This window comes from Lepidothrix coronata, unplaced genomic scaffold (genome assembly GCF_001604755.1).
Source record: "Lepidothrix coronata isolate B3197 unplaced genomic scaffold, Lepidothrix_coronata-1.0 Scaffold0, whole genome shotgun sequence".
Classification (NCBI taxonomy): domain Eukaryota; kingdom Metazoa; phylum Chordata; class Aves; order Passeriformes; family Pipridae; genus Lepidothrix; species Lepidothrix coronata.
Window position 1 is genome coordinate 18,329,164 of NW_016690180.1, and position 24,917 is coordinate 18,354,080.

Genomic DNA, 24,917 nt, shown 5'->3' on the forward strand with positions numbered 1-24,917 from the left:
AATTCTGAATATTGGTTAATCTAAAGCACTATACATAAAGTTTTACAATGCTAAATTAAAACTTGCATGTAGTATCTAGCAATTTTATGAAGTGTAAAATAATCTTTGTCACAGATAATACCAGAGGCCTTGATCCATGATCTTGTACTTAATTTTGTTCAGCAGAGCAGCATCTTTGAGGTTAAGAAGCTCTTGATCATTCTTACTCCATTGAAAATTTCCCAGGACAGCCCCCACTAACTCATATAAATAAATGCACTTTGCAGCCCCCTGTGGAGTTAAGTTGTGGTGCTTCAGATTGTACAGGAGAGGCCACTTAGAATTATCCCCTTTGATTATATATCCTTTTCCCTTATCTCAACTGTGCAGCAGAGGACCAGAAGAGAGACCTTGCATGTAAGCAGGCCTCAAACCTTTCAGATGTTAAGATTTATCTTTTTATTTAAACTCTGACATGATACGGTCCAAAGGTGGTCCTCTAAAAAATACTTACCCCCCCCACAAAAAAAAAATAAACAAGAAAAAGGTTGTTTGTATTCTGTAATACATTGCTCAGTATGGGTCCTGGTTATGGCAGGTGAACTTCATAGAACTCAGTTTCTCAAACAGCAAAATTCATGCACTTGGCTGATTGAAAGAATGATTTGTGTTCTCATGAGTCAATCAAATGCATGTTCCCACACCATATCTAAGAATGTGTAATTTGCATTTGAATCTTTTCCCCTGATTAAGGAATTTAAAAAGCTGAACTCAGACTACAGGTTTTGACTTAGAGAGTTCATTAAAGCAGCATGTATATCCAAGCTTCTCTTCATGAAAGTTATAGGAATTGAGTATTTCTGAGGATTCTAAAGTTACTGGGTCAGAAAAGAGAACAAATAGATTAATACAGGTATGTATAGATACTGTGACGCAGATTTTTTTCTTTAGGAAACTAGACTAGCCATGCGATGTGCAAGCTTCTTATTTTACACCAGGGGCTGGATTTTATGCAGACAGATGTTGTGGATTAACTCTGGTGGCAATTTATTTTGGAATTCCACAAGATAACCATGTATAGATGCCTATTTTTTTTAAAAAAAAAGGATGTTTTATCAGAAAGGCCTGGTTATGCCCCTGTATTTTAGGTTTGGAATTTAAGGCAGAGTACAGCCCAGGTATCTCTTGAACCTGATCTGAGGAAGTTTTTTTCCAGTCTGCATTTTCTTTGGTACAGACTTAAAGAGTTAGAAGAAAAGTCAAGAAAATGGGAGTCCAGGTCAGAAGGTACACACCTTGTAAACTGTCTGCAAGACAAATTAAATGAGAGAGAAGAAATCATCAAGCAGCTGGTGGTAAGACTGCCTTTTATATGCAGTTATGTATTTTGGAATCTATTGAAAGGCTCTATTCAGTGTTTCGCACATTGCTTCAGACTGGTTGCTTCTTTGTGTTCTGGAATACTTTGACAAATGTGTGTTTCCCTATCAGCTTCCAACAAATACGTTTCTATACATGTAACTTTCTTTCCCCTCAGGAAGGAAGAAAATGTCAGCATTCACTTTCAGCCAACACTGAATCCTCCAGGAATCGGTCATTTTCTTTCAACCCCAATACAGCAGGCTTGACTCCTTCCATCAAGGTAAGATGGGCAATGCAATTAAAATCACAAATCATGAAGTTTTGTTACTATTTGAATCATACAGGTGATCAGGACAGTAAAAGTGCTATTAATTTTTTATGATAATGTTATTCAGTAGAATTCTTTCCAGTAAGCCAACTTAGTCAGGTGTTGAGTGTAACATAAATTCAGTAGAAGTATAGGTGCAACATGAATACAGGTTTTTAAGCAGATGTAAAACACTAAAACTCCAAAGGCATGAGTCTTCCACTGCAATAAGCACAGCCATTGTTTGCAGATTTGGGAGTTGCTAATTGGGATATTGCATGCATTAAGGAAAATTATGAATCTGCTTGGGTTGCTCGGTATTTGCTCTTTGCCATTCCAGCCCCTCTGCATGATACTGTCTATAAATAGCCATTAAAAGAGGGGAGGTCAAGTTGGTGGAAAGCACCTTGATCTGTCTAAAACCCCAAGATCGAATACACAAGTTGTTTTAATTAGATGGGACCAAATCCATGGATCCTCACAGCATACTGTCAGAATCTAAATGCCTACAGAAAAAGACAGGACCCTTCCTATCTGAGGGTTCCTCACAAGACATCTAGGAATGAGGTATTGTTGAGGTTTTATAGTATAAATTGAAAAAACTGTGTATGTAATGAAGTTTTCTGTTACAATAAAAAGCAGAAGAAGAAAACACTTGAGGTGCCCAGTCGTGTTGTCAGTGTTCCGAATTTAGCTTCCTATGCAAAGAGCTTTTTGAGCTGTGACTCGAGATCAAAAAGAAGTGCTCCTCAAATAACAAAATCTACAAGCTTAGACCGGAGTCCTGGCTGCCTCAGGGTGGGCTCTCCATCAGCACAGTCCTCAGACAGCAGTGCTGCCACAAGGTATTTATCCATTTTCTAAGACAATAAATGAATGTATGTTCAGAATCTTGTAGGCAAATCAAAGTCATTATACATTTGGAAATACACAACAATGTGGGGTTTCTGCAGTGCAGTGAACTCCGTGTGTTCAGTTCTCTGCAGACAGACTTAGAACTTTACTGCAGGTGTAGGCTATAATCCCTGCCCAGCAGAGTTTACACTTGCAACCCCTTCTGGTGCTAAAAAACAAGAAGAGTTGCAAGTACTTAACTAAGAATGCAGCTAATAGTGAATATGGCTGTTTAAAACCTTGAGCATCTACCAGTGGTTCTAATAAGGATGTGTCTTCTCTCTTATTTTTGTTTCTTCACCTTGCACTTGGTAGATGTAGATGACATATTTTTATTTTAGGAGGTATTTCAATGAATCTAGGCTAATCATTTCACAAAGAGTTTAGAGACTTAAAAATTGATTAGCAGACACTTAAGTAAAAACTTCGTTTCATGTATTCTCTCTGAAGAACTTGCATTCTTCAAATTTAGGAGTTATTTGAACGATGTTTGGTATTTTATAAACATAGCTGAACTCTCTCTTCAAGAAATAATTAAAAATACATGTAGCTAACATACAGTTATAATGATAAATATAAAAAAAACCCCAAAAAAACCCAAAAACACAACAAAAAAAAACCAACAAACCCTACCACTATGTTTCAGGACCAAATCCAGCTTTCTCACCTATCTCCTGGTGGAGATTATTTATCCTGTATATTATGTGCTAGAGTTCTTTACTTGAGGGCAGATGGTGCTGACTGCCAACAAAAACAATAACCTGGGACTCAGGGTTGGATCCAGTTTGGCAATTCCCACATCTAAAAGATAAAAACGTGCTGTGTCATGCCAGATGACTGCCAAGGCAAATCAGATTTCTGTTTTAAAGGGAAACAAACGCACAAGGAGACTGAGGGTAGCTTGGCTGCTACTTACTTAAATCTTTTAGGTCAGTCAATCATCAGTCAAGTCTTATTTGCTGTCATTTGTTAAAAAAAATCCTGAATGATGGAAAAGAGACAATGTAATAGAGTTGATTATAAATGCCAGTTAATGTTCAAATTAATCTTTCAGTGTCAAATAAAACTTTTACCCAACATTTTTAATACATGTCATATGTCATATTTTGAAGAGTGAATTGCAGCTGCCATTCTCTGATTTTCAAGACTTCTTATCCTTGAAGCATCCTTTTATTTTTCAAAATGTCAAGTTAAGAATTATGTTCAAACATTTCTCCATAGCTGTTTAGCTCTGCGTGTTACGACCAGGCAACTGTTCGAGTTACCTGACTAGCACAGATCCCACTAGTGCTTTGTAGCTGGCACCTTTTGGCCTTATCCATTCATGTGAGCACAGCACCATGCATAGGATCAGGATTTTTTCTGGGAAAAGAAGTATTACATATTAATGAGATTGTAAGTAAGTAGGCAAGTCATGCTAATGCTTATTTGTTTGTACAGGGCACATGGCAGTGAACCACCACAAACCAAAGATGACCAAAAACAAGACCCTCAGCATCAAGAATGGTTTACTAAGTATTTTTCATTTTAAAGCAAACTATTTCCATATTTCTCAGAATCACTAGAAAAGCCATTCCTGTTTTCTTTCAGGGAATGATAATCCAATATATGATTTGAGGAAAGAAAATAATAAAAGTAATTTCTAAGTAAATGATTAGGAACACCTGCACTCTTACATCTATTAACTATGGAGTTACAGGCATGGATTTCAAAAAAATGCATTTTTTTAAAAACCTCTGTAAAAAATGAAGAAAAAGCAAAAATACTGTTATAAGACTTTTTATAATCAAGAGACTCTACCACTCCACCATTTCATTAAATATGCAATTTGGACTCTGATACATCCTATCAATCTGGTACCAGCTGAAGAAAGGTCTTACTTCTGTACATTTATACATTTGATTCATCAGCTGTTTAAAGTAATTTATGCATATAATGATGTGATAATTTTAAAGTTTTTAATGGTTTTTGTTAAACTAATCTTAAGCTGTACAGCATGCAGTATACCTTCAAGAATAGCATGTTTATAGGAGGCTGGTTTAGAAATAGTTTCGGGTTTGCTTAATAAACTGTTTTGTATAGTCAGCATTGCAATACCCCTATTGCATTTCAATACATGTATCAGCCTGATAAAGTAGGATGATGTGTAAGTATGAACATTAAAGCTTGTAAATGATCCATTTCTGTGTTTTACAAAAGACTGCTGTTATGCTGAAGTGTGAGTCAGATTGATACACTGAGTTCCAGAGGGATGGGAACTGTGCACATGTACCTTTTATGCCCACCTAAATGTAAAGTGGAGGAATGACTACATTTATTAGACCATGCTAACTCACTGCTGGGAGGAAAGACACCTATAAAGAAATTAACCCTCAGGTAATTAACTCATCAGTAACTGTGGAAGGCAGGGAGGGAACTGTGCAACCAGCAGCCTGGTGTTTAAGATAGGATAGCTCCTCTTCAGTTGCTGTACGGTTTGAATCCCCGTTTAATTTTGACCAGCGGGGCCCAGCTATGTTAGAAATTTTCCGTGAGCGAGGTGTACCTCCAGCCTAACCTCATCCTCTCTCCAACAGCCAGGAAGAGCTGTTCCAACAGATGCAAATAATTAATACAAAAGAGCTGCTGCACCTCACTGGTGGTGAAAAGGTAGCAAAAAGGGCAGAATGCTTCTACAGGCTAATACTTTTCATCCCTGCTATCTAGCATTTTCTCCAAAAGGAACTGCTTGATTTGGAAAGTGACTTTGGCATTAGATTTGACAAAAAGACACTTTTTATATATGTAATTAAGAAGATAAAACAGTGTGCAGTAAGTAACACTGAGTGCCTTGGTATCTATGAGCAGATCATTCTATAATAACCAAATTTGTATATCCCAAGACCCCTTCTGTGAGCTGAACAAAAGTCTGGTGAAGAATGACAATTCACTTCAAAAAAGTACAGTCAAATCTAAGGGTGTTTCTACAGTGGTCCTCGTGGATAATTACTGGATCACAAAACATTCAAATCTTCCAGTAAAATCAAACACTAATCTTTGCAAGTATTTTCATCATACCAGCAAAGACAGAGGGAAAACTAGGGCCACCCTCTCTAGAAGGAACAGGATGCATTCTAGGAGACACACATCTACCAGAAAGCATCGTGAACAGCAACTCTGAATATTTTCCATTGAAATATAAAACCAGTTCATACTTTTGGGAAAAAAAAAGAAGATAATTTATTTGGCTTATCTTAACTATTTGTAGTACAAATTACATTATACAAAAAGCATACAAAGCAAGAACACCACTGCTTTGCACCGTTGAAAATACTGAGCTATGTAAAACTGAAGATTATGTTTGCTTCATTGGAGCAGGAATATTCGCAGAGGCTTGTTCCAGGTAAGCTAAGGGACCTTGAGGCATTTCTGCAGGCTTTTTGTGCTGTACACTGATGTCTTCCAGGACCTGTTGCCAGTGTCGCAGTTTACTCAAATGCTTCTGAATTAATGCTTCTTTTCTCTGCAATTCATTTCTTAATTCTGAAACATCCTATGGATGAAAAAAAGCATATTAGTAAATAGATGGTATTCATATGAGCAATCACCTCATATAAAGAGCATCTAATTTTTTTAGCTTGAGTTTTCAAGCTGATCTTATAGTGGAATAACGGAAAAGTGTCCAATGAAACTGCGAATGCACTAGTGCCATTCCCCTAAATCCCATATTTCAGAGATCACTGCTGCCAACAAAATCTGACTAACTGGTTTGTCTCTTCCAATGAAACTACCAGCTGTGTTCCAATACTCCACAGAGCAGCAGGCATCCACCTTCTCCAGGATCACAGTGAGAGTTACGTTAGAAGTCAAGTTCTACCAACTTAAGGTACAGCATCATGTTGAGAAACCCAAAATTAATGTGAACAAGGTGACTGACGTGCACAGTTTATCTCATCTAGCACAAGACAGGTGAATTAATTTAAACATACCTCTTTAATTACTTGTTCTGGTTTCTGAACTGATAGCTGCAGTCTTTTTTGTAGAAAAAAGCATTCAGTTTGTCTTGCAACATCCAGAAACTTTTGGATACACTGATCGACACCTAAACATATATAGCAAAATAGAAAGAACAGATTCAAAAAAAATAAGATATCAGGCTGATAATAGTAGTGGTCTGCATGCTATTAAAAACACTTTTTACAGTACTTACTAGAAAGAAAATCTTCAGAATATCTAAAATGACTTATTTGTAAAATATATTTATTAATGACATATTTATAAAACCAGGATGTGCATTAAGTCTCCATATAAGACACTGCTCTGCAAACTTTCAGAACTTCTTTTAAAACTGCAAGACAACAACACTTCCAAGTTTTATTACATGTCTGACAATAACAAGGAATAATAAAATAATTCATGGAACTTGGTTGAATAAAGAAAACATTTCTGCATGCTCAAGCAACAAGCTCAATGTAGGGTTCTCAAATATGAGCATATTGAGAAGAATTCCTGTATCACACACTGCTGATTTAGTAATGAAAGCTGTTCCATCCCAGCATACGAATATGATCCAACATCCAGAAAGGAGTTTTCATAAGTATTTATGCCGTTTTCGACACAGCACTTAAGAGTCAAGCTTCAAAAAATTTTCAGGGACAAGCACACTTCCAAGCAGTCAAGGCCACTTTCCAATTTCTGTTCACACCAGTTCAGTATTTATTCCGCCTCCACGAAGGTGTATCAGTCAAGCCTTAAAGCAACGCTACGGAGCAGCCTGGGCCGTCCCTTCCCATCTTCTGTTACTGCTCCATACAGCTTCTCAATGTATCACCCGAGCTCCCTGCATTTGGAACCATGCACTTCACTGTCCGTCAGTCTAACCCCACACGACCCCCGGAGCCAGCCGGCACTCGGACCTCCCCACCAGACCCCGCTCCTTCCCTTCCCGGTGGGTTCCTTTCCTCCCACTGCTGTGAGCAGCGTTCTACCGGGGAAGGGGCGACCCTCAGCTCCCCCCCCGGGGCTCACCGGTGCGGATCTCCTCCTGGTCCGTGCCGTTCACGTAGTCCTGGCTCACCAGCGAGGCGAAGCAGGCCTGCGGGACAGAGAAGCACCGTGCTCAGCGCGCAGGGGGGCGGCGCCGGGAGGGCAGCGCCCGCCCGCCCGCCCGCGGCTCCCCCCGCTCACCTCAAAGGACGCTTCCAGCTCGTCCACCAGCGTGTTGTTGGGGTTGCGCGGCCCCGCGGGCGGCGGGATAAGGCCGGGCGGGCCGGGCGGCCCCGGCGGCGGAGGCGGCCCCGGGGCCTGGGAGCCGAACATGCCGCCCAGCGCGCCCGCCATGGCGGCAGCGGCGCATGCGGCGGGGGCGGGCCCGGCGCTGCCCCGCCCGCGGAGCGACCCGCCCCGGGCACCGGGGCAGCCCCGGCGGGGGGAACCCGCTCGTGTTCATCACTGAGTCGTCAGGGTTGGAAGGGACCTCTGGAGATCATTCAGTCTAAGCCCTCTGCCAAGGAAGGGACACCTAGAGCAGGTGACACAAGAACGCGTCCAGGCCGGTTTCGAGTGTCTCCAGAGAGGGAGATTCCACAACCTCCCTGGGCAGCCTGTTCCAGTGCCCTGCCACTCTCAGCGTAAAGAAGTTCTTCTTAATGTTGAGGTGACACTTTTTGTGTTTTAGTTTATGTCCATTACTCCTCATCCTGTCGCCAGGTACAACTGGAAAGAGCCTGGCTCCATCCTCTTGGCATCCGCTTTTGAGATGTTTATATGCATTAATGAGATCCCCTCTCAGTCTTCTCCAGACTAAACGGGCCCAGCTCCCACAGTCTCCCCTCATAAGAGATGCTCCAGATCCCTCATCATCTTTGTGGCCTCTGCTGGACCCTCTCCAGTAGCTCCTTGTCTTTCTTGTACTGAGGAGCCCAGAACTGGACACAGTACTCCAGATGTGGCCTCACTAGGGCTGAGTAGAGAGTGAAGATCACCTCCCTTGACCTGGTGGCCACACTTTTCCCAGCAGACCCCAGGATACTGCTTACCTTCCTAGTAACAAAGAGAGCAGAGACAGCAAAACCATCCTTCCCAGCAAGACCCTCCTCCTCCACTTACTGTTACTTGTTACAGACCACTGTTTAACAAAAAAACCTGAAAAAACACCCTAAATCAAAACAACCTCCCACCCTCCAGGCCTGAATCCCCCAAATTGTCAAGAAAACATCACCCCATGATTTTAAGTGTCAAGCCTGTTTGATGTTTGAACTGATTCTGGGAACCTGCTGGGAACCCAACAGTCTCACACCAGGAAAGGGGGGAAGCAATAAGATGATAAAAAGTATGTGAGATGGGGGCAGGTTCCCATAAAAACCACCATGAAACACTAACTTGCATTCATTAATTTTTTTGAAAAACAGTTACAAGACACACTCTTGCTGACATGTTTAGAACTAACTATATAATTCTGTGCTGAAGTCATGCTAATCATGCTAATTGCAACAGCCTAAAATGTCTGATGCAACATCATTTCTGCCTCAATACACACCAAGAGCAGGTTTAATTTTTCTAAGGAAAAATGGCAAAATGGCATTTTTATGAACAACTTTGCAGAGCTACCTTTCACATCACCCAGAGTTTACCCAAAACTGAGGCACAGCTATGATCTCCTAGTGGGCATTCTCTCTCAATCAAAACACATATCCAAATAAGGTATTTATTGTTTACAATAATTATGCTTACTTTACACATAAAGTAGGAGTCCCAATGTTTTCCATTGTCATGTTTTGGTATTAAATATCTCAATAGTTCAAACAGAGTATTTTTTATTTTAAGATGCATAACATGGGATGACAAATCTCAAAGCTGAGATAATCTTACCCAAGTAATAATTTATAAAATGCATTTTTAGTTAATTAACATAATGAAAATATGCTTGGGGCATTCATTTATGAATAGTACCTTTTAAGATTTTTTCTTAAGGCAGAGTGGATGATTTTAGAACAAGTATTTTTATTTGGCATTGTGACTGTCTTGACTTAACCGAGCTGCAAACTCTACGAGGGTTCTCGTGGGCCGCCCTGCCATGCCCTTCCGAAGGTAGGGCACCTCATCTTTATTCGACATCACACCAGCAATATCCAAATGAGCCCAGTGAGAGGCAGTCACAAATTCCTTCAGGAATGCAGCAGCTGTGCATGCTCCTCCAGCTCTGTGGGAAGTAGAAAAATGTATTGTTTTTAACAGCAACTCCAACAGCACACATATTAAATAAATACACTCAAAGAAAGGGGCACATAAAAGATATTGGTTAACCTTACCTGCTGTACTTTCCAACGTTACTCACATCTGCAAGAGGACAGTCTGTTACTTGTTTTGTGTAATGTTCAAAAAGAGGCATTCTCCAAACTCTGTCTCCTGTCAAAATGCTGGCCTGAAAACGGAACAGTGATAGTTTGGGCAAAATTCTTTTTGCTTAGGTTTGACCAGTCTAAAAATCTTCAGTCCAGTATAATATTAGGTATTTGGGAATACACTGCAAAACAAAACAGGAAGTCTTACTTTTTAGGTAATCTAGTGTCAGTCAAAAGGTGACATCAAAAGGTGACATCCAAAGACCATATTTTTTTATCTGTTTTTTCTTTTTCCTGACAACACAAATCTTTCCCCTCAGAGGCTTCCTTGATCCATCACACTTCAGTTACCCACAAGGCCTCTTTGAATTTCTGTCTCAGTGTTGTTAAGCAAGATCAATTATCTTTTTAACATGAACTAATTACTGTCAGTAGTCCAGAGCTTATGCATATGCAGTAAGTTATCAGAACATGCAGATCCTTGAGATGATCTGCATGCTGTTTGGTGTATGATATCACACCTCACTGAAGAGATAGTAATTAATAGTCAACATTAATTATTTTCAATTAAATACAGTACTGACACCATTCCTACGAAATTTCAAAATGTAATAATATCTCTTTTAGATTTGCATAAAGCCTTTCAGTAATGTACTAACTTTTCAATAACATATATCACTGAATTATTACTACTATGATTTAATAACAACAGAGATGGCCTACCTCATAGAGGTGAGTCCAAAGCCAGGATGAATTTGTGAACACTCCAGTTGCAGCAGATCCCAATGCAACATCCATGGCACCTACAGAAATATACCTTCAAGTTTATATGACAAAGGCAAAGGTGGACCTGAGTTATTCCCTGCATCCTGACTCCTCACAGAACTTCCCCTTTTCAATTCCCATTATCAGTAATGGGAATTAATCAGACTGCGAAACCTAAAGATTTTAGTACACTTATGTTTTTAAAAGTTTGAACATTTTTCAAACATTTATATAATCTCACAGGACAAGAAATCATAAAAATTTTGTTTCTCATGAAACTAGATTTTTTATTTCAGCTTGATGTTTCTTAGCAATATTTCTAAGATAATGTATTAAACAACAGTATCCTCTAAAAAAAAAAATCTAGATATTATTTCCATCTAGAAACCGAGTGGATTTTTTCCAGTTTATAGACCTTTACAATTTTCGAGCTGATACCTTCCCTTTGTGAATTTCATTTGCATAGATTTTTACACACTGTGTATGAATTTACTTTAAACTAAAATAATCCTTATCAAAGTACTAAACCATGCCTAAAACTGAGGGATTACATGCATATTTGTCTATTTGATGCCACAGAACTGCTTCTCTAATACCAACACTCAATCCTCAGTGAGATAAAAAAAAAGAAAAAAAGTAGTTTAACAAAATGATATGTCAAAGAAATTTCTACAGGAGCTCTCCTCCTTCCTGCACAAGGATCCCAAACAGGAATACTTTTATACAAGGCAACAATCTTAAAATCAGTTTCCCTTCCATCTACTGAAATTTTCCACAGAATTTGAACTAGTAGAACTGATGGAACATAATTTAAAGCACTAGCAAAGAATTTATATAAAGAATTATTTTGCTTAGCATATTTATTAAGTAACACAGTGGACTCATATCTGAACTACTCTTCTATGTTTGCTCTCATTTCAGCTACAGTCACCTCACCCATGACAGCCTGTTACTGTGTGCATGAGATGCATACACAATGCTCTTTTAAAATTTAAATTTATAATTTCACTATTATGCAACTGTAGAGACAAAACAATTAAAACACATTTCATAGTGCCTAAAAGCATGCAAACTGAACACAAAATAAGAGATACTTCAGTCAAACATGTTCTTGGGAAGATGGCGACTCTCCTGTTATCTACCATCACGGAGACCTGAGCTAGCTCTCGTAGTGGGAGAACTGGTGCTGGCTAGGTCAGAACTCAGGCACTCAGCAGGCCACTCACAAAGAAGCCATTTGGACTGTTTGGGCTCCAGCATGGCCCTGACATGTGGACCAAGCAGGATCTTCCTCAACGCCACTGTCTGTGCATCACACAGCCCTGGGAGCAGGGAGGGCTTAGCTCAGAAATGGAAGCACAGGGAAACATTGAGCAGAAACATTAAAGTCTGTGTAGGGTTTCCCACTTTTAGTTCCAGTTGGGCTGGGCCAGCTGAGCCCAACCTCATAGACACTGCTGAGAACATCCCCTCCATGCCAGTCCCCTCCCACTCCCAGAGACATGGTGCAGGTTGTTAGAGCACAAGCTGTGAGTGCTCTTGTCCTGCAACATGTAAAATCATTTCAGTTGCCTTTGAATTAAGGCTGGGTTTATGTACACAGTGCAACTAATCCACAGCCCACCTAATATGTAGCAAAGAACTGATAGCAAACTGAGCAGGGAAGGGAAACTGCTTACCTGTTAAAGTTGCTGCATTCACAATAGCCCTTGCATTAAAATTGTGGGCGTAACAGAGAGCATCAGCTAACAGCAATCTTCCTTCTGCATCTGTGTTATCTACCTTCAGAGGTAAAATTAATAAAAAACAGAAAAACTACTGTAAACATTCCTTTCACTGATGTATTTCTTACATATTATCTTAAATAGCTATAGTGGATACAGGCTCTAGGAAATTCAGGTAATCAAAATTTACTCAAACTACACTAAAAAAAAGAAAAATGTTGATATACAGTTATGTTTACAAAATAAAAGCAGATCTGTAGCTGAGGTCAAGTCATCTTTCAGCACTGCAACCTGCTCTGTATGCTGGGCCTCTGTGCTGCTGACTCCTCAGAAGAGCCTGGAAAGGTACCCCAGTGGAACACACAGGCTGGCACGCCCAGCAAAGCCCCAGGAATCCCAGAGGCTGAGGTATTGCCAATGAAAACCACAAAGGAGGAGAGGGTACCACAAAAAAGCACCGAGATATGACTGGAAACAGTTCTTTGTTATACTGCTTTCTCTTTGGATCTCATAACTTCTTCCCTCTAAAAAAAATAATCAATTTGCTCCTTTCCCCTTTCACGAAAACTTCATGATGAATTCTGCAAGATTAATTACACGATGTGCTCTGAGCTACTACCACTTTCTTGCAAATTTTTTCCCGGTTGGGGAATACATGCCCAGTCTTCTTCCCTCAGAGCAGAGGGTGACTGAACTCAGTTTTGGGAGATGAACCTCAAAGAACTGGAAGGTTCAGCAAGTCAGGAGGGGCAGAATCACAGAAATCCAGACAGAAAGAAATATTTCTGAATTAAATCAGTGATCTACAGCACAATGACTTTCAGTGCAATTTAATCTATTAGATGAGTATGGAACTGTTGGTAATAAATATGAAATATGTATTTTGGGTAAGCTCCATTGAACCAACAGCCCCTATGACTCAGAGCAGCTTGGCAGTGTAAAGACCTTGGTTACATCAGCAGGAAACTAATAATCTTATGTCTTATACAGATAGCAAGGAATTGTCCTGAAAGGTCTGTTGGAAGCAATTAATGTTATTCATTTAAACTGAGAGCCTATATTTACAAGCATTGTAAAAACCTCTTGTGCTAAAACAAGATTTTCCAGCATGCTCAGTAAATAACCTTACTTTGCAGCTTTTCCTAGCAATTTATAAAACATGTCTCATCTCTTCAGTCTAAATTTATATTTGAAAGAATCCTATGATAGCAATTTCTAGTTAATAGCATGCTTCTTACATTTTTTAAAAACTGTACATTTGCACTACTTATCTTTTTAAAGGGTTTTTTCAAACGTGCTCTGATCGCAGTCATATAACTTGGTTGATTAAACCAATTCACTAAAAGTATTCAAAATCCAAGTTTCTCATGCATACCTGTATTGTTTTTCCATTTTTGGCTCTAACCACATCCCCAGGCTTGTTTGCCTTACCACTGGGCATATTTTCACAGAGGGGTGCCAAACCTCAGAGACAAAAAGAAAACTACATTACTTGTTTCCTTCTCAGAAAAGATGTAGAAAAAACCCCACTAAGATAAACCCCAAACACCTCTTTAAGAAAACAATACTAGTCTTATCTTGAATTTATGCTCAGAAATTATGCTCCAAGTTTTTTCTGGTTACTGAAAGACAAATGGGGTCTGGTTTTCAATCAGAAAAATTCCTCTGCATGATGCACTACCACACTCTCCCACCTACACCATTTTAACACAAGGATTTACTTCTACTTTATGCTGTGACAAGTGACATTAGAGAAACAATAAATATCATTTTATGTCTCCCACATATAAATAATAGGTCACATGTAAAGGGATTTCTTTCTGAAATGAAAATTAGCACTTCTCAAATTAACACTGTGAGCCATTCAAGCTCTGCTCATTATAAATAAACATTGTGTAATGTCCAGAGTGGTCCAAGGAGTTGTCGTGTAACTCCAACTGTAACAAGAGCAACTAGAAATGAGCAAAAAAGAGGGTCAGTGTCAAAACTCCAACCGCAAATGGGATCATGGGACGAAATGCACTCCACCACAAGGTCCACAAGTGGACCACCTCTCTCGAGCTGATTTACTACAGACTTGCTCCACTGACAGCCCTTCCCATCACACTTCCAAGTGAGGAATGCCGCGAGGATGTGTGTGTGCACCGCTGCCCTCTACTGGTTGAAACATAGAAGTAACTAAAATATCAAAGTCGAGTTTTTCAAACGTAAAACTTATCCCAGATCTGGTTACATGTAATCACCACCTGGTTTTGCCACGATTCCTGAATAAGCTCATTTAATTTTAGCTCTGCAGAAAAAATAAGCCTTTTTTCCCGAAAAAAAAATAAGCATTGCTCATACTTAACAGTATCAGCAGACTGGTTTTGTTTTAGTTTTCTGCTGAGATATTCACCTGAGAAAATAAGAGCTCACCCCTCTTCCTGTTCAACTGTGGCAAACACTCATGGAGGTAGCTCAGCTAACTCCTTTTAATTTTAATTGCTTATACAGACATTCACATTCCTTCTTGTAATGAAGGATCAAGACTTTGAAAAACTCATTGAGAATATGTTTATTGACAATCATTTCTCTCCTAAGATCTAAAAATCCTGCCTTCAAAATCTTAATTCAGTGTTGCAATATTTTATTCAAGCAAAGCTAGTTTTCGATTCAAGCAAAGATATATTTTTTTGATATGCAAATAAAAATGGAAAAGAGGCTGAGCAAGGGAATGAGAGAAGTAGGTCTGCAAGAGCCCAGGATGTTTCTACAAGGCCGTCACCACTGCTGATACTAGAAAATTACAAAATGTTGTAAAATTAAGATTTTTGGGTTCTCTAACAAACACACTTACCAATTATGTTTAGAGGTAGATTTAAAGTGGCTGCTGTCACAATGGCTGAACAGATAGTTGCTGCCCCCCCCATATCTGCTCTCATGGCATCCATTCCCGATGACGGCTTCAGTGAGATGCCACCACTGGAACACAGAGCACAAGTGTCACCCAACGTGTACAAGTTTGATGTTGTATATTGATATAATAATATTGATAATATTCTGTCCACCAGCATGCTTTAACACCAAGTATCAGTAAATGCTAGACCTGGTGTTTGCAAATACTCCTGCAACCGTAGTAAGCATACTGAAAGCAAGGTATCTAGGTTTTCATTTCAATGTTCCTGAGATATCTCCTCATAATTAGGAGACTATAAAAATCCATGTAACCTGCAGTGGACTAACTCAATGGTCTTCATAATAGCAGAAGTGCACAAAACAAGGACAAAACAGTGCACTTGGTAAAATCAATCTATGGAAGGGGAATAGACTGGTAAATTCTTCAGTAATATGTGACATGGAAAGCAGTTATAAGCAACTATTTCCTATTTCCTTAAGCATCACCTAGATGTCCAGTGGCATACTGCAATTCCAAACATGTAAATTCTGTACCCAGAGATTTGCTCAGGACAACAAAATATAGCATGTTCTTTGGGTTTTTCCCCTAAATTTCCATTTTCCCCTTACAAGATGATGGCATATCAATTGCTACAATTCCTTTGTATAACCAATCTTGTTTCATCCCCTGAAAAGGCAGGACAAGCTACTATCTGAGGCAAGTTCAATGGAATGGCATTGGAAGATGTGCTGAGCAAAGAAAAAGCATCTCCCTGTTGAACATGAATAGTAGGAAAGCATTTCCTCCCTCTAGTCATTAAAATATTAGCATACATACCTGTCAAATGTAACTCCTTTTCCTACAAATACCAATGGGGAGTCATCTGTATTAGCAGCCCCCAAATAGTGAATCTCCAGAAAGATGGGAGGTTCAGTTGAACCCTTAGCTACACTCAGGAATGCCCCCATCTGTTCTGTTGTTATCCAAGACTCCGGTCTGGAATAGAAATATATATTAAATGTTTTTGGTTTTTTTGTAGTTGGACACTTTGACCAAGGTGATTGTTTTTAAGACATAACAAATCTTGAAGGTTCATACACAAACCATTTCATTTTAGTTAGTTATTTTGGAAACTGTAATTTAAATCCAATTATTATTACCTTTTGTGTGAGGCAGAAAAATACTTCCTCAAAGTTGCCCCTCGATCTTTGTTTTGCCTTGTTTAAAAAGCAGCCAAAACAAAACAGCAGAACAACAGCTTGTCTACAGCTGCTGCATCAGAAACTTTAAACTTCCACTTGCCTAGTAGGTGAAGTAACAGTATCACAGGCAGTTACAGTTTAGCTTTCTACTAGCAACACAGTTAACTATAGGCAAAGTTGATTTCCCTGTCTTTCGCTTGTCAACAAAACAGCCTCTAAGACGTGCACAACCACTTTCATTTCCACTGAAGAGCAGAAAGTAGAAATTTAGGGGCAAGAAGCACTAGCTGTGCAAATCCAATTGCAAGGGCTTTCATGGCTCCAACTCAACATTTTTAAATCTTTATCCCCAACAGTAACAACAATAAATAGAGGATGCTTCATTGCCACAAAAAAAAAAGGACAAAAAAAAAGCAAAGGTATGTTTAAAACCTAATTGGGAAGAAAACAAAAGGTACCTAATATTTGCCCTCTATTCACTGAGTCTATATCAGGCTGCCTTTCACAGCACACATGTTAATTAAGCAGTAATTGACTGCATGAATAATTGACAGTTAATCATTTTACTGCATTACAGTATTGCTTCCTTGCAAACTAGCATCTCACCTTCTAATCCTGAGAGTAGATTGCAGTCTGGGCACCCCTCATGCTTTTTTCCCAAACCCTCACTGCTTTTGTCATTTGAAGTAGCAGAGGGAAAATGAGAGACAACTGCAGACCTGAGTAACCTGGAAGGTATCTCATCTTACAGTCATGGTTCTCTACCCTGTAAAGGCATCATTTCAGTGGAATTTACCTTATATGGACCTTCACATTGCTGAAACTTCTGAGCTTCTGTTCAATATGTTCAGCAAATTTGATTGGAGTTATATAATTAGCTGGAGCCTCCATAAGGTATCGAGCAAGGTTCTGACCCTCAGCATAGATAACACCTTTTTGCCAGGCTTCACTTTCAGCACTAAACAACAACACACAATAATCAGGATTATACACATTTGCAAAAGTAAGATGTTGTCCGCATTCATATATTCTCTCCTTTCTGAAAATGCAGTATCATTAATTTGGAGCAATTAAGAATACCATAGTTATCTTACTACAAGGAATTTAGTATGAGATTCAAGGTATATCTAGTCCAGTAACTCATCTGTTGTTCTAGTCAGTGCCAAATGCTTCAGAAAAAAGTAGAAAAATCCTAGAGCAGACAGATGTAAAATCATCTGTCTGATACATTAGGTCTTGTCCTAATCCTCAGTATTTAGATAGGTTTAAATCCTTAAGTATGAAGATTAACACACCTTCCAAAATTTGTAATCACATTATTAGTAACAGCCCTAAAAGTTTTTATTTACCACATAAAGCCTCCAATTCTAGTTTTCCATTTACTGAAATATGATTATGCAATAAGAGTGGAATTTGGTCTCATTTCACAGCACACTCAAGGCATTTCACTAACGAATGACAGAGCAAACGTTCACAAAGTTGCCTGTATAGGAAAATGGGGAAGTCACTCTGGTTACTTTGCAAGACAATCAGTACAAAACCTTTCATTTTACTGAAACAGAACTGAAAACCTGACTTGCTTTACAGGACATCACAAAGCAGGACATTCGGCTGGATTCCATCTCTCAAAAGAGCAGGACAGTGATGGAGGAAACCAGGAGGAATATGGAAGTATTGCCTGGATATGGAGGTATGGAATTAAGAAGCCAAATCTCAGTTGGCAATTGAAATTGGGAAGAAGTGGGAAAGGTAACAAGGGGACTTCAACAGGTACACCATCAGCAAACATGGCATTATGGGAAGCACCTGAAATAGGGAAAGTAAACCACCATTCACAGGGGCCATGACAAGGTGGAGTAACGCCCCAAGGGGAACACTGAGAAGTCTAACAAAGACTGGGGTAAAGTCCTGTACCTGGGACAGGACAGCTCTACACAACAGTCAGGCTGGACACTGACTAAGCAGAAAGCAAAATCGCAGAAAAGAACCTGGGGGTCCTGACAGACAAGTTGAACAGGAATAAGCAGTGCATAACTGCAGCAAAAAAGGCCAACCACATACTGGGGATTAGAGCAGAGCCAGCATGTTAAGGGAAATAATTATTTACTTCCTTAGCATTTGTGAGGCTGCATCCAGCTATGTCCACCTTTGAGTTCCAGAATACAAACCCAACACTGATAAACTGGAGAAAGTGCAAAGGAGGGCCTCTAAGAAGGGTAGGGAGCTGCAGCACATGGCATATGAGGAGAAGCTAAGGGAACTGTGTTTGTTTCACCTAAAGAAGAAAAACTCAGGAAAGAGCTAATTGCAGTCTTTCCTATAATCTTAAATAGGGTTCATAAAGATGAAGACAGACACATCTCAGAGTTGCACATTAAGACAGTAACAGACAATGGTCTCTAGATTCAACATGGAAAACTGCAACAGCACATAAAGAAAAAAAATCACCGTGAGTGTATTTAAGCACTAGGACAGATGGCCTAGTGAGGTTGTGGAAATTTCATCTCTGGAGATAATAAAATATGGACTAAACAAAAGCCTGATCAACCTGACTGAGCTTTAAAGTTGTATGTAATGTCCAGGTTATCCCTAATTCGAGTAGGAGCTGGACTGGATGACCTCCAGAAGTCCTTTCCAACCTAAATTACTATATACAAAAATTACTTCCAGTGTCTTAAGTGGTGATAGGACCATCTATGTTTTCAGGCAATGTTTCTTTGATATAAACATAATTGGCTACCAAACTATCTGCTGTGTTACAAAATGGGAATAATGTTGGATGTAGCTTATCAAGACACCCTTAAATCAAGACATTTTTATTTTAATTCACTAACTTTTTCATAAGGAAGGACTTGTTCCTGTTTAAAGTATATATAGGAAATACCTCTCCTCTGCATGACAGAATATCCAATACAGAATGTCCAAAGTCCACTCTGACAACAGTTCTAAAACCAAAAGCTCTGATTCTACTTTCTGCTATGAAGTAACAGTGATGCCTGTTTAGAGACCAGAAGCGTCCAAGCTTCTCGCATTGTAGTCTGTGAATAGAAATATAACAATTGAACTATGTAAAATATCCATCGTGACATGGTCTGGTGTCAATTAGCATTTCCCGATTCTCAAAAGGATTTATCCATTTATGGGCTTTAAAATACCTCTGCTCCACAATTTGGGCACAGAGTACCAACAAAAGTCCTTGTGTGTTACAACTATGCTTTGAGTAATATTTTACTTTTATTTTTATCCTAGGCCTTCTTTTCTATGAAGCAGCATTTATTTACCCTTAACCTTGCAACATGACATACTAACAAAACACACAGAACAAATACTGTAAATATACTTGAGATGTTAAACACTTCAGGCAACTCAAATGAGTAGGAGGAGTTAAGAGGGAAACTGTTGCTGGTCTTATTCTTTCAGTTTTGTTTTTCTCCTGCACAAGAATGCCATGGATACAGTTCTATAAATAAACAAATAAACAGATAAATAAATAGGCAAGCTTTCCTTTGCCATCACCTTCCGTGAAGCTGAGGAGTAACTATAGGTTTCTTTTTTTGCTTCAGCTCATTATATTCATGCAATCCAAGGACAGCACCTTCTGCAGCCGATTGTGCATCTCCACAGGGGTCTACTTCAACACAAGGGATCTCCAGGTCTTGGATCTGCCTACAGCCAACTGAAAAATACATTACAGAACTAGTAGTCCAAGTATTGCACAGAACAGCAAAACGGTGTCCGAGACGATCATTATGACATTTCAAGGAAAAAAATAATTTTAACTCAAGATATCTGAGTTTGTAAGTCAGTCAATTAAAGAGATCGTGCAGTAGAATAATTGAAAATGCTAATGACATATACTGACAAATATGAGTACAAATATCTGATGAATTATAATGATTCAAGCATTTCACAAGAATAAAAAAGAAAGTTCACAGTTGTTCACAGCTCATTCTATAGCAAAGCAAAGCTCTATCATTCTGGAGTACAACGAATTATGACTACCTACAGGTAGCAGAAATTTGCCATAACTTATATTTTTGCCAAGAATATGACTACTCTTCCTTCCAGATGAGTTTACACACATTTTTATAAACAAACAAATTCCATAAATTCTGTTTTGTACCCAAATAATTTAACAGTCTTTTGGCAGCTACTGGCTAGTGATTTGGACATAAAGCTTTCATCCAGTCAGAGATTATAAACTCTGTAGTGAGAACTCTTTTTATTCTTGTTTCATACAAGCTTAGATGCAGCAGTCATCCTTGATTAAAATAAAGGCCTCCTCTGCCTATGACAGATAACATACTGAACCATACTGCTGCTGTTGTGAAAGATATTAGCTTAAAACACAAATATCTTAGTTATGGACTAAGCAGCAGAAGTAAATGTATGTGCATATTTAAGTACAGAGTGAGCACAAAGTGAATCGGTGATGCTCTCAGGCTTCAAAGTAGTAATTAGACAAGTGCCTTTTCAGTATCACACTGTTTAGAAAAGTTATTTGATGCAAATAACTGCAGTTACCTGTCTGCAGATTTGATTTACATGCGCCATAATTCTTTGCTCACTAAGGAAAAATTTACATGAATATCAGTGACAAGTAAATGCATTTACCAAACGAGGCAGTAAGTTGTGCAGTTCAAAACAAAGGCATATCTAGACTGGCTCTTCAAAAATGGAGCATGCTGCACCACTGCAATTGTTTTATAGACAAAATGCTTCAGAAAATTTAACAGTTAACCTGCAACAGCGGCACGAATATTTTCTTTGCCTTCATTCCAGTTTTCTTGGTCATTTACTCCAGCATTCTTCTTACCCAAGCCAACTACCACCACACTTGGAAAGTCCTAGATGAAGCCAACACACAAACAGATTTGCTTTCCTCATTGTTACAGCAGAGTTGTTATAAAGACTTTACTTTCCAAATCAAACCAAGCACAGCATTAAAATACATTCAGTACTTTTTCTACAGTAGGTGCGTTTCATTAAGAGTGCCCATATGGTGCCACTGTCCTGTGCTCCCAGTCATTTTCCACAGGCAGCCAGTTACTCTGTTATCCAGTTAATAATTATGTGCATTGCAGCAGACTGGGCTTTATGCTCAACATGTAGTAAATTTGGTACTCATAAAAGTAAGCAAGCTCAAGAGTCCTTGGAAAGCAGATCCAGCTTTCCAGCTGCAACAAAGGCCGGAACTGAGCTGGAGAATGGTAACCTTTCTGGCATAGTACTATGTTCAAGGAAATAAAACCACTTTGAAAGCTGAGTCTGTTAGCTCATCTCAGGAGCCGTGCTGGCATGATTTGACAGGTAGCAAACCAAAGCTGCACAGAGGTACACCTCTTCAGAACTCAGGAAAACAATGTAGCATAGAAGACTAAATGCTTGCCTTATAAGCTGCTAGTGGAAGGCAAAAAGGAAGAAGTAGCAAAGATAAAAGGAGCCTTATAAGAAGGAAGTAAAATTTGTATAAAACTCAAATTTGTATTAAAAGTTTTATATTATGAACATATATATATATATATTTCCACAGCTCTGAAGAGAAATGAAGTTAATCTTAGTCTTTCCCTTCCATCTCTGTCAGCCTCTAACAATGAGCTTTCAAACTACTACACGATAGTAAAATCTTTTAGTCCACTAGATGCTGAAACTCGTGTTAGCTTTCCAGAAGGTCAGTGATACCAGTTAACACTGTTTTAGTTACCACTATTTTACAACACACTTAGAAGAGTGTGTAAGGCCAAATTCTCCAGTCTTCTCTTGCAGATTCACTACCCACTTCAGAGCCTATCCAGTATGCAGAACAGGGATAATGGGATCCTTAGTGCACTCACTCAACTTCCATGAAATTTCTGAGAGCCTTTTTCCTGAGTCCAGTGTCAGCTGCATGGGGTGTCCGCACAGGAATTTCTACATGGTAAGTAATACTCCCTACAAATGAATTTATTTAAGGTTATTTAAGTAGCCCTAATGTAAGATTCAGGTACTTAGACAGGGACACATAGTGTCATTACATGCCTGCCTAGGCCTAGCTACTACTCTAAAAAGGCACAAATAGTATCATATTGGCCAGCTTCACATGCATGCAGTAGATGTATTAGGGCTTCTCAAATGGCACCAAAAGCCTGATTCTGAGCAGATGACTCCCCATCTCATACGTCTGTGATCTACTATGTCTGTGCAGACAAAGTCCTGCTTGAAGAACACTCCCATGTCTTGTTTTCAGAGGTTTCCAGCACACAACTTTGACACCTCCAATGAAAGCTTATCATGGGACTACCTTGAGTTAGAACTGTCATGTATGGAAGGTCTTTGCAGCTATTGGTACACCTTCAGGCACTCACTCCTCCCAGACGTGGGAAGCACAGTAGAATCATAGAATATCCTGAGTTGGAAGGGACCCACAAGGATCATTGAGTCCAAATCTTGACCCTACACAGGACATCCCAAGAATCACATGATGTGCCTGAGAACGTTGTCCAAATGCTCCTTGAACTCTGGCAGGCTTGATTCTGTGACTACTTCCCTGGGGAGCCTGTAGAAGTCAGATCCAAAACTGCTGTGTTTCAACTCATTCATTAAGCAGTTATTCAGAGTAGAGCGCCTTTGGAGCAGACTCGTTTACATCCTCTCAATTTGCAGCACACCAGAGGGAGTACAGGACTTTGCAAAAAGCCATGCAAACATGGGTAGTGCAGAACAGGAGGCTTCAATAAGAACTACATTTTTGTTGAGAGAGGCAAGAGGGGGGAAGAAGAGCAGGCCATTTATAAAAGCATAGCAGTGAACTTAGCTTAAAATTAGATGTAAGGGCAAACTTCACACATTAATCAACTAGCACACAAAAATGCTAAGTTCATACCTGATGCAAACCATGAAATATGCGTGTTTTGCCTTTCTTCAAAGGTGGCCCACATCTAGGACACAAAAACATTCCTTCAATACGAAAGTCCTTACTGGTGATAAATCTTATGGTACTACATTCACTCCACAACTACACAGTATGCCACACAAATGTACTCAGATGCTTGGCTCAGTGCTCATTCACAGTCAGGTCCCTACAGAGGACAGGTCCCCTGAAACATCTTGCACATTTCCTGAGAGCTTAGTTTTATCATGGGAATTCCCCTCCAAACTATTTGGCCTGGTAGAAGCAAATATCAGTCTGACAGTTATACGGACACAAACACTAATAACGAAAAAAAAAAAAAGAGCATTCCCGTTGGTGTTTGTAAGTACTTTAATCCATTTCAGAAGCTTATCACACACTTACAGGGACAGAAGTTCTCTCAGCTTTCCAGATACGAGTCTATCAAAAGCATCTCCTGCACTAGTGAATTGGGCAGCACCATCATCCTTCTCACTTGAGTAGACTCCCAGAACAAGACCCTAGAAAAGGACACACATTAATGTAAACAACACAAAATTTGGAGACCCATCAGAGGCAGCAAGCACACTGTTCAAACCATTGCTACTTCTGTACATATTTATATCATGTTATCTATTTATCTAACACGATGCAAAGAGCAACACCTGGTAAACCAGGATCAACTACTACAACTACTTTCAAGTGTGAAAAAAGAAACTAGATACAACATAACTCAAGTTATAATAATTTTTCCGAACACATAGAGATAAATAAAGACAAAACCTCTTCTAATCGGTAATTTTAAGTGCAAAAGGGTTTCTCCGCCCCGCTCCCCCCAAAGCAGATCTCCATCCAGGTGCACCCAGGAGAACAGGGAGTCGCACCCCTCCTGGCTCAGCTCCGGGGGGCACAGCGACCCCGCTCAGCCGTGAGCCGCAGGACCGAGCGGGAGGAAGGGACCCGCTCCCACCGCCGCCTCCTCCTGCCCCGGCTCAGCCCCTCACCTTCCCGCCGGCCCCTCGGCTGTAGCCCCGCGGAGCGGGACCCTGCGCCGGGCAGCCGCAGGCCAGGGGCAGGTCCCGGCTGAGGCGGCGCGCAGCCACCCTCCGCACACAGGGCAGCAGCATGGCAGGGAGCAGAAAGGGAAAGGAGAGGAGGTAAGCAGGAAGGCAGGAGCACCGCCCGGCCCCGGCGCGCCCAGCGCCTCATCAGCCGGCGCCGCGCGGGGCGGTGCCCGCGGCAGGGAAGGGCCGGGATTGAGAGCAGGAGGCGGGAGCGCTTCCCGAGTTAGTACCCTGAGCGGCGGGAGCTGAGGTTTCCTGCTTGTGTACGGGAGGTGATCCGGATTCTCATAACATGCTCTAGATGGGTATGCGCACTTCTCTTTGAGGTTTATCACAGAGTTAAAAAAATCAGCCCTGGTCTGCTTACTGCACGTTTAATTTGTGTACTGAAGATTAAAATGTAAATTACTTAGGAAAAAAATAAAGCTTTATTGCAAATGCACATTGTTTTCTAAGACAAAGCAGTACAATCCCAGATTGAAATTACAAGGGGAAAAAAAAGAAGAGTGGTAAATGAAAATAAAATAAAAAAAACAAACAGTAAGAATGACTATG

General features: G+C 39.9%; 3 protein-coding genes and 1 long non-coding RNA gene across 9 annotated transcripts in view; 1 reads left to right on the forward strand and 3 right to left on the reverse strand.

Moving 5' to 3' along the window:
• FAM184B (family with sequence similarity 184 member B) overlaps positions 1–4,620 on the forward strand; it is a 41,191-nt gene extending 36,571 nt beyond the window's left edge. For 3 of the 5 annotated variants that reach the window (XM_017831925.1, XM_017831755.1, XM_017832005.1), the window contains 4 exons: positions 1,217–1,334; positions 1,517–1,621; positions 2,288–2,493; positions 3,983–4,282. In XM_017831925.1, coding sequence (XP_017687414.1) covers positions 1,217–1,334; positions 1,517–1,621; positions 2,288–2,493; positions 3,983–4,073 — 520 coding nt within the window. In that variant the 3' untranslated portion in view covers positions 4,074–4,282. Of the gene's footprint in view, positions 1–1,216; positions 1,335–1,516; positions 1,622–2,287; positions 2,494–3,982 lie in introns of all 5 variants that reach the window. The other 2 variants (XM_017832083.1, XM_017831840.1) reach the window with 2 other exon arrangements.
• Positions 2,861–4,268, reverse strand: LOC108505997. Of its 2 annotated transcripts, XR_001877660.1 has the most exons (3): positions 4,219–4,268; positions 3,459–3,904; positions 2,861–3,343 (listed from the first exon to the last, which is right to left on the reverse strand). It is a non-coding gene; the product is annotated as an uncharacterized LOC108505997 (long non-coding RNA). The 2 variants fall into 2 exon arrangements; XR_001877651.1 differs by having other exon boundaries at positions 2,861–3,904.
• Positions 4,621–5,736: 1,116 nt separating the features above from the next.
• Positions 5,737–7,861, reverse strand: MED28 (mediator complex subunit 28). Its single transcript, XM_017832336.1, has 4 exons — positions 7,709–7,861; positions 7,550–7,616; positions 6,511–6,623; positions 5,737–6,074 (listed from the first exon to the last, which is right to left on the reverse strand). Exons 1-4 carry the CDS (start codon positions 7,859–7,861, stop codon positions 5,877–5,879), a joined length of 531 nt encoding a protein of 176 aa, XP_017687825.1. The 3' UTR covers positions 5,737–5,876.
• A 1,352-nt stretch (positions 7,862–9,213) lies between these two features.
• On the reverse strand, positions 9,214–24,472 carry LAP3 (leucine aminopeptidase 3). The gene is made up of 13 exons (XM_017832219.1): positions 24,303–24,472; positions 23,704–23,819; positions 23,293–23,347; positions 21,172–21,277; positions 19,947–20,106; positions 17,227–17,388; positions 16,066–16,224; positions 15,190–15,314; positions 13,729–13,817; positions 12,309–12,411; positions 10,588–10,667; positions 9,832–9,944; positions 9,214–9,722 (listed from the first exon to the last, which is right to left on the reverse strand). Exons 1-13 carry the CDS (start codon positions 24,423–24,425, stop codon positions 9,524–9,526), a joined length of 1,590 nt encoding a protein of 529 aa, XP_017687708.1. The 5' UTR covers positions 24,426–24,472; the 3' UTR covers positions 9,214–9,523.
• Between the last annotated feature and the right edge of the window lie 445 nt (positions 24,473–24,917).

Bases quoted from the DNA above. Each gene is read 5' to 3' on its own strand.
- MED28 (XM_017832336.1), bottom strand. From the start codon at position 7,861: ATGGCGGGCGCGCTGGGCGGCATGTTCGGCTCCCAGGCCCCGGGGCCG. The intron at 6,624-7,549 runs GTGAGCCCCGGG...ATATATGTTTAG, and splicing joins CCAGGAGGAGATCCGCACCG to GTGTCGATCAGTGTATCCAA. The intron at 6,075-6,510 runs GTATGTTTAAAT...TTTCATCCATAG, and splicing joins CAGAACAAGTAATTAAAGAG to GATGTTTCAGAATTAAGAAA.
- LAP3 (XM_017832219.1), bottom strand. From the start codon at position 24,425: ATGCTGCTGCCCTGTGTGCGGAGGGTGGCTGCGCGCCGCCTCAGCCGG. The intron at 16,225-17,226 runs GTAAATTCCACT...TTTCTATTCCAG, and splicing joins AATGTGAAGGTCCATATAAG to ACCGGAGTCTTGGATAACAA. The intron at 10,668-12,308 runs GTAAGCAGTTTC...ATATTTCTGTAG, and splicing joins GAATGCAGCAACTTTAACAG to GTGCCATGGATGTTGCATTG.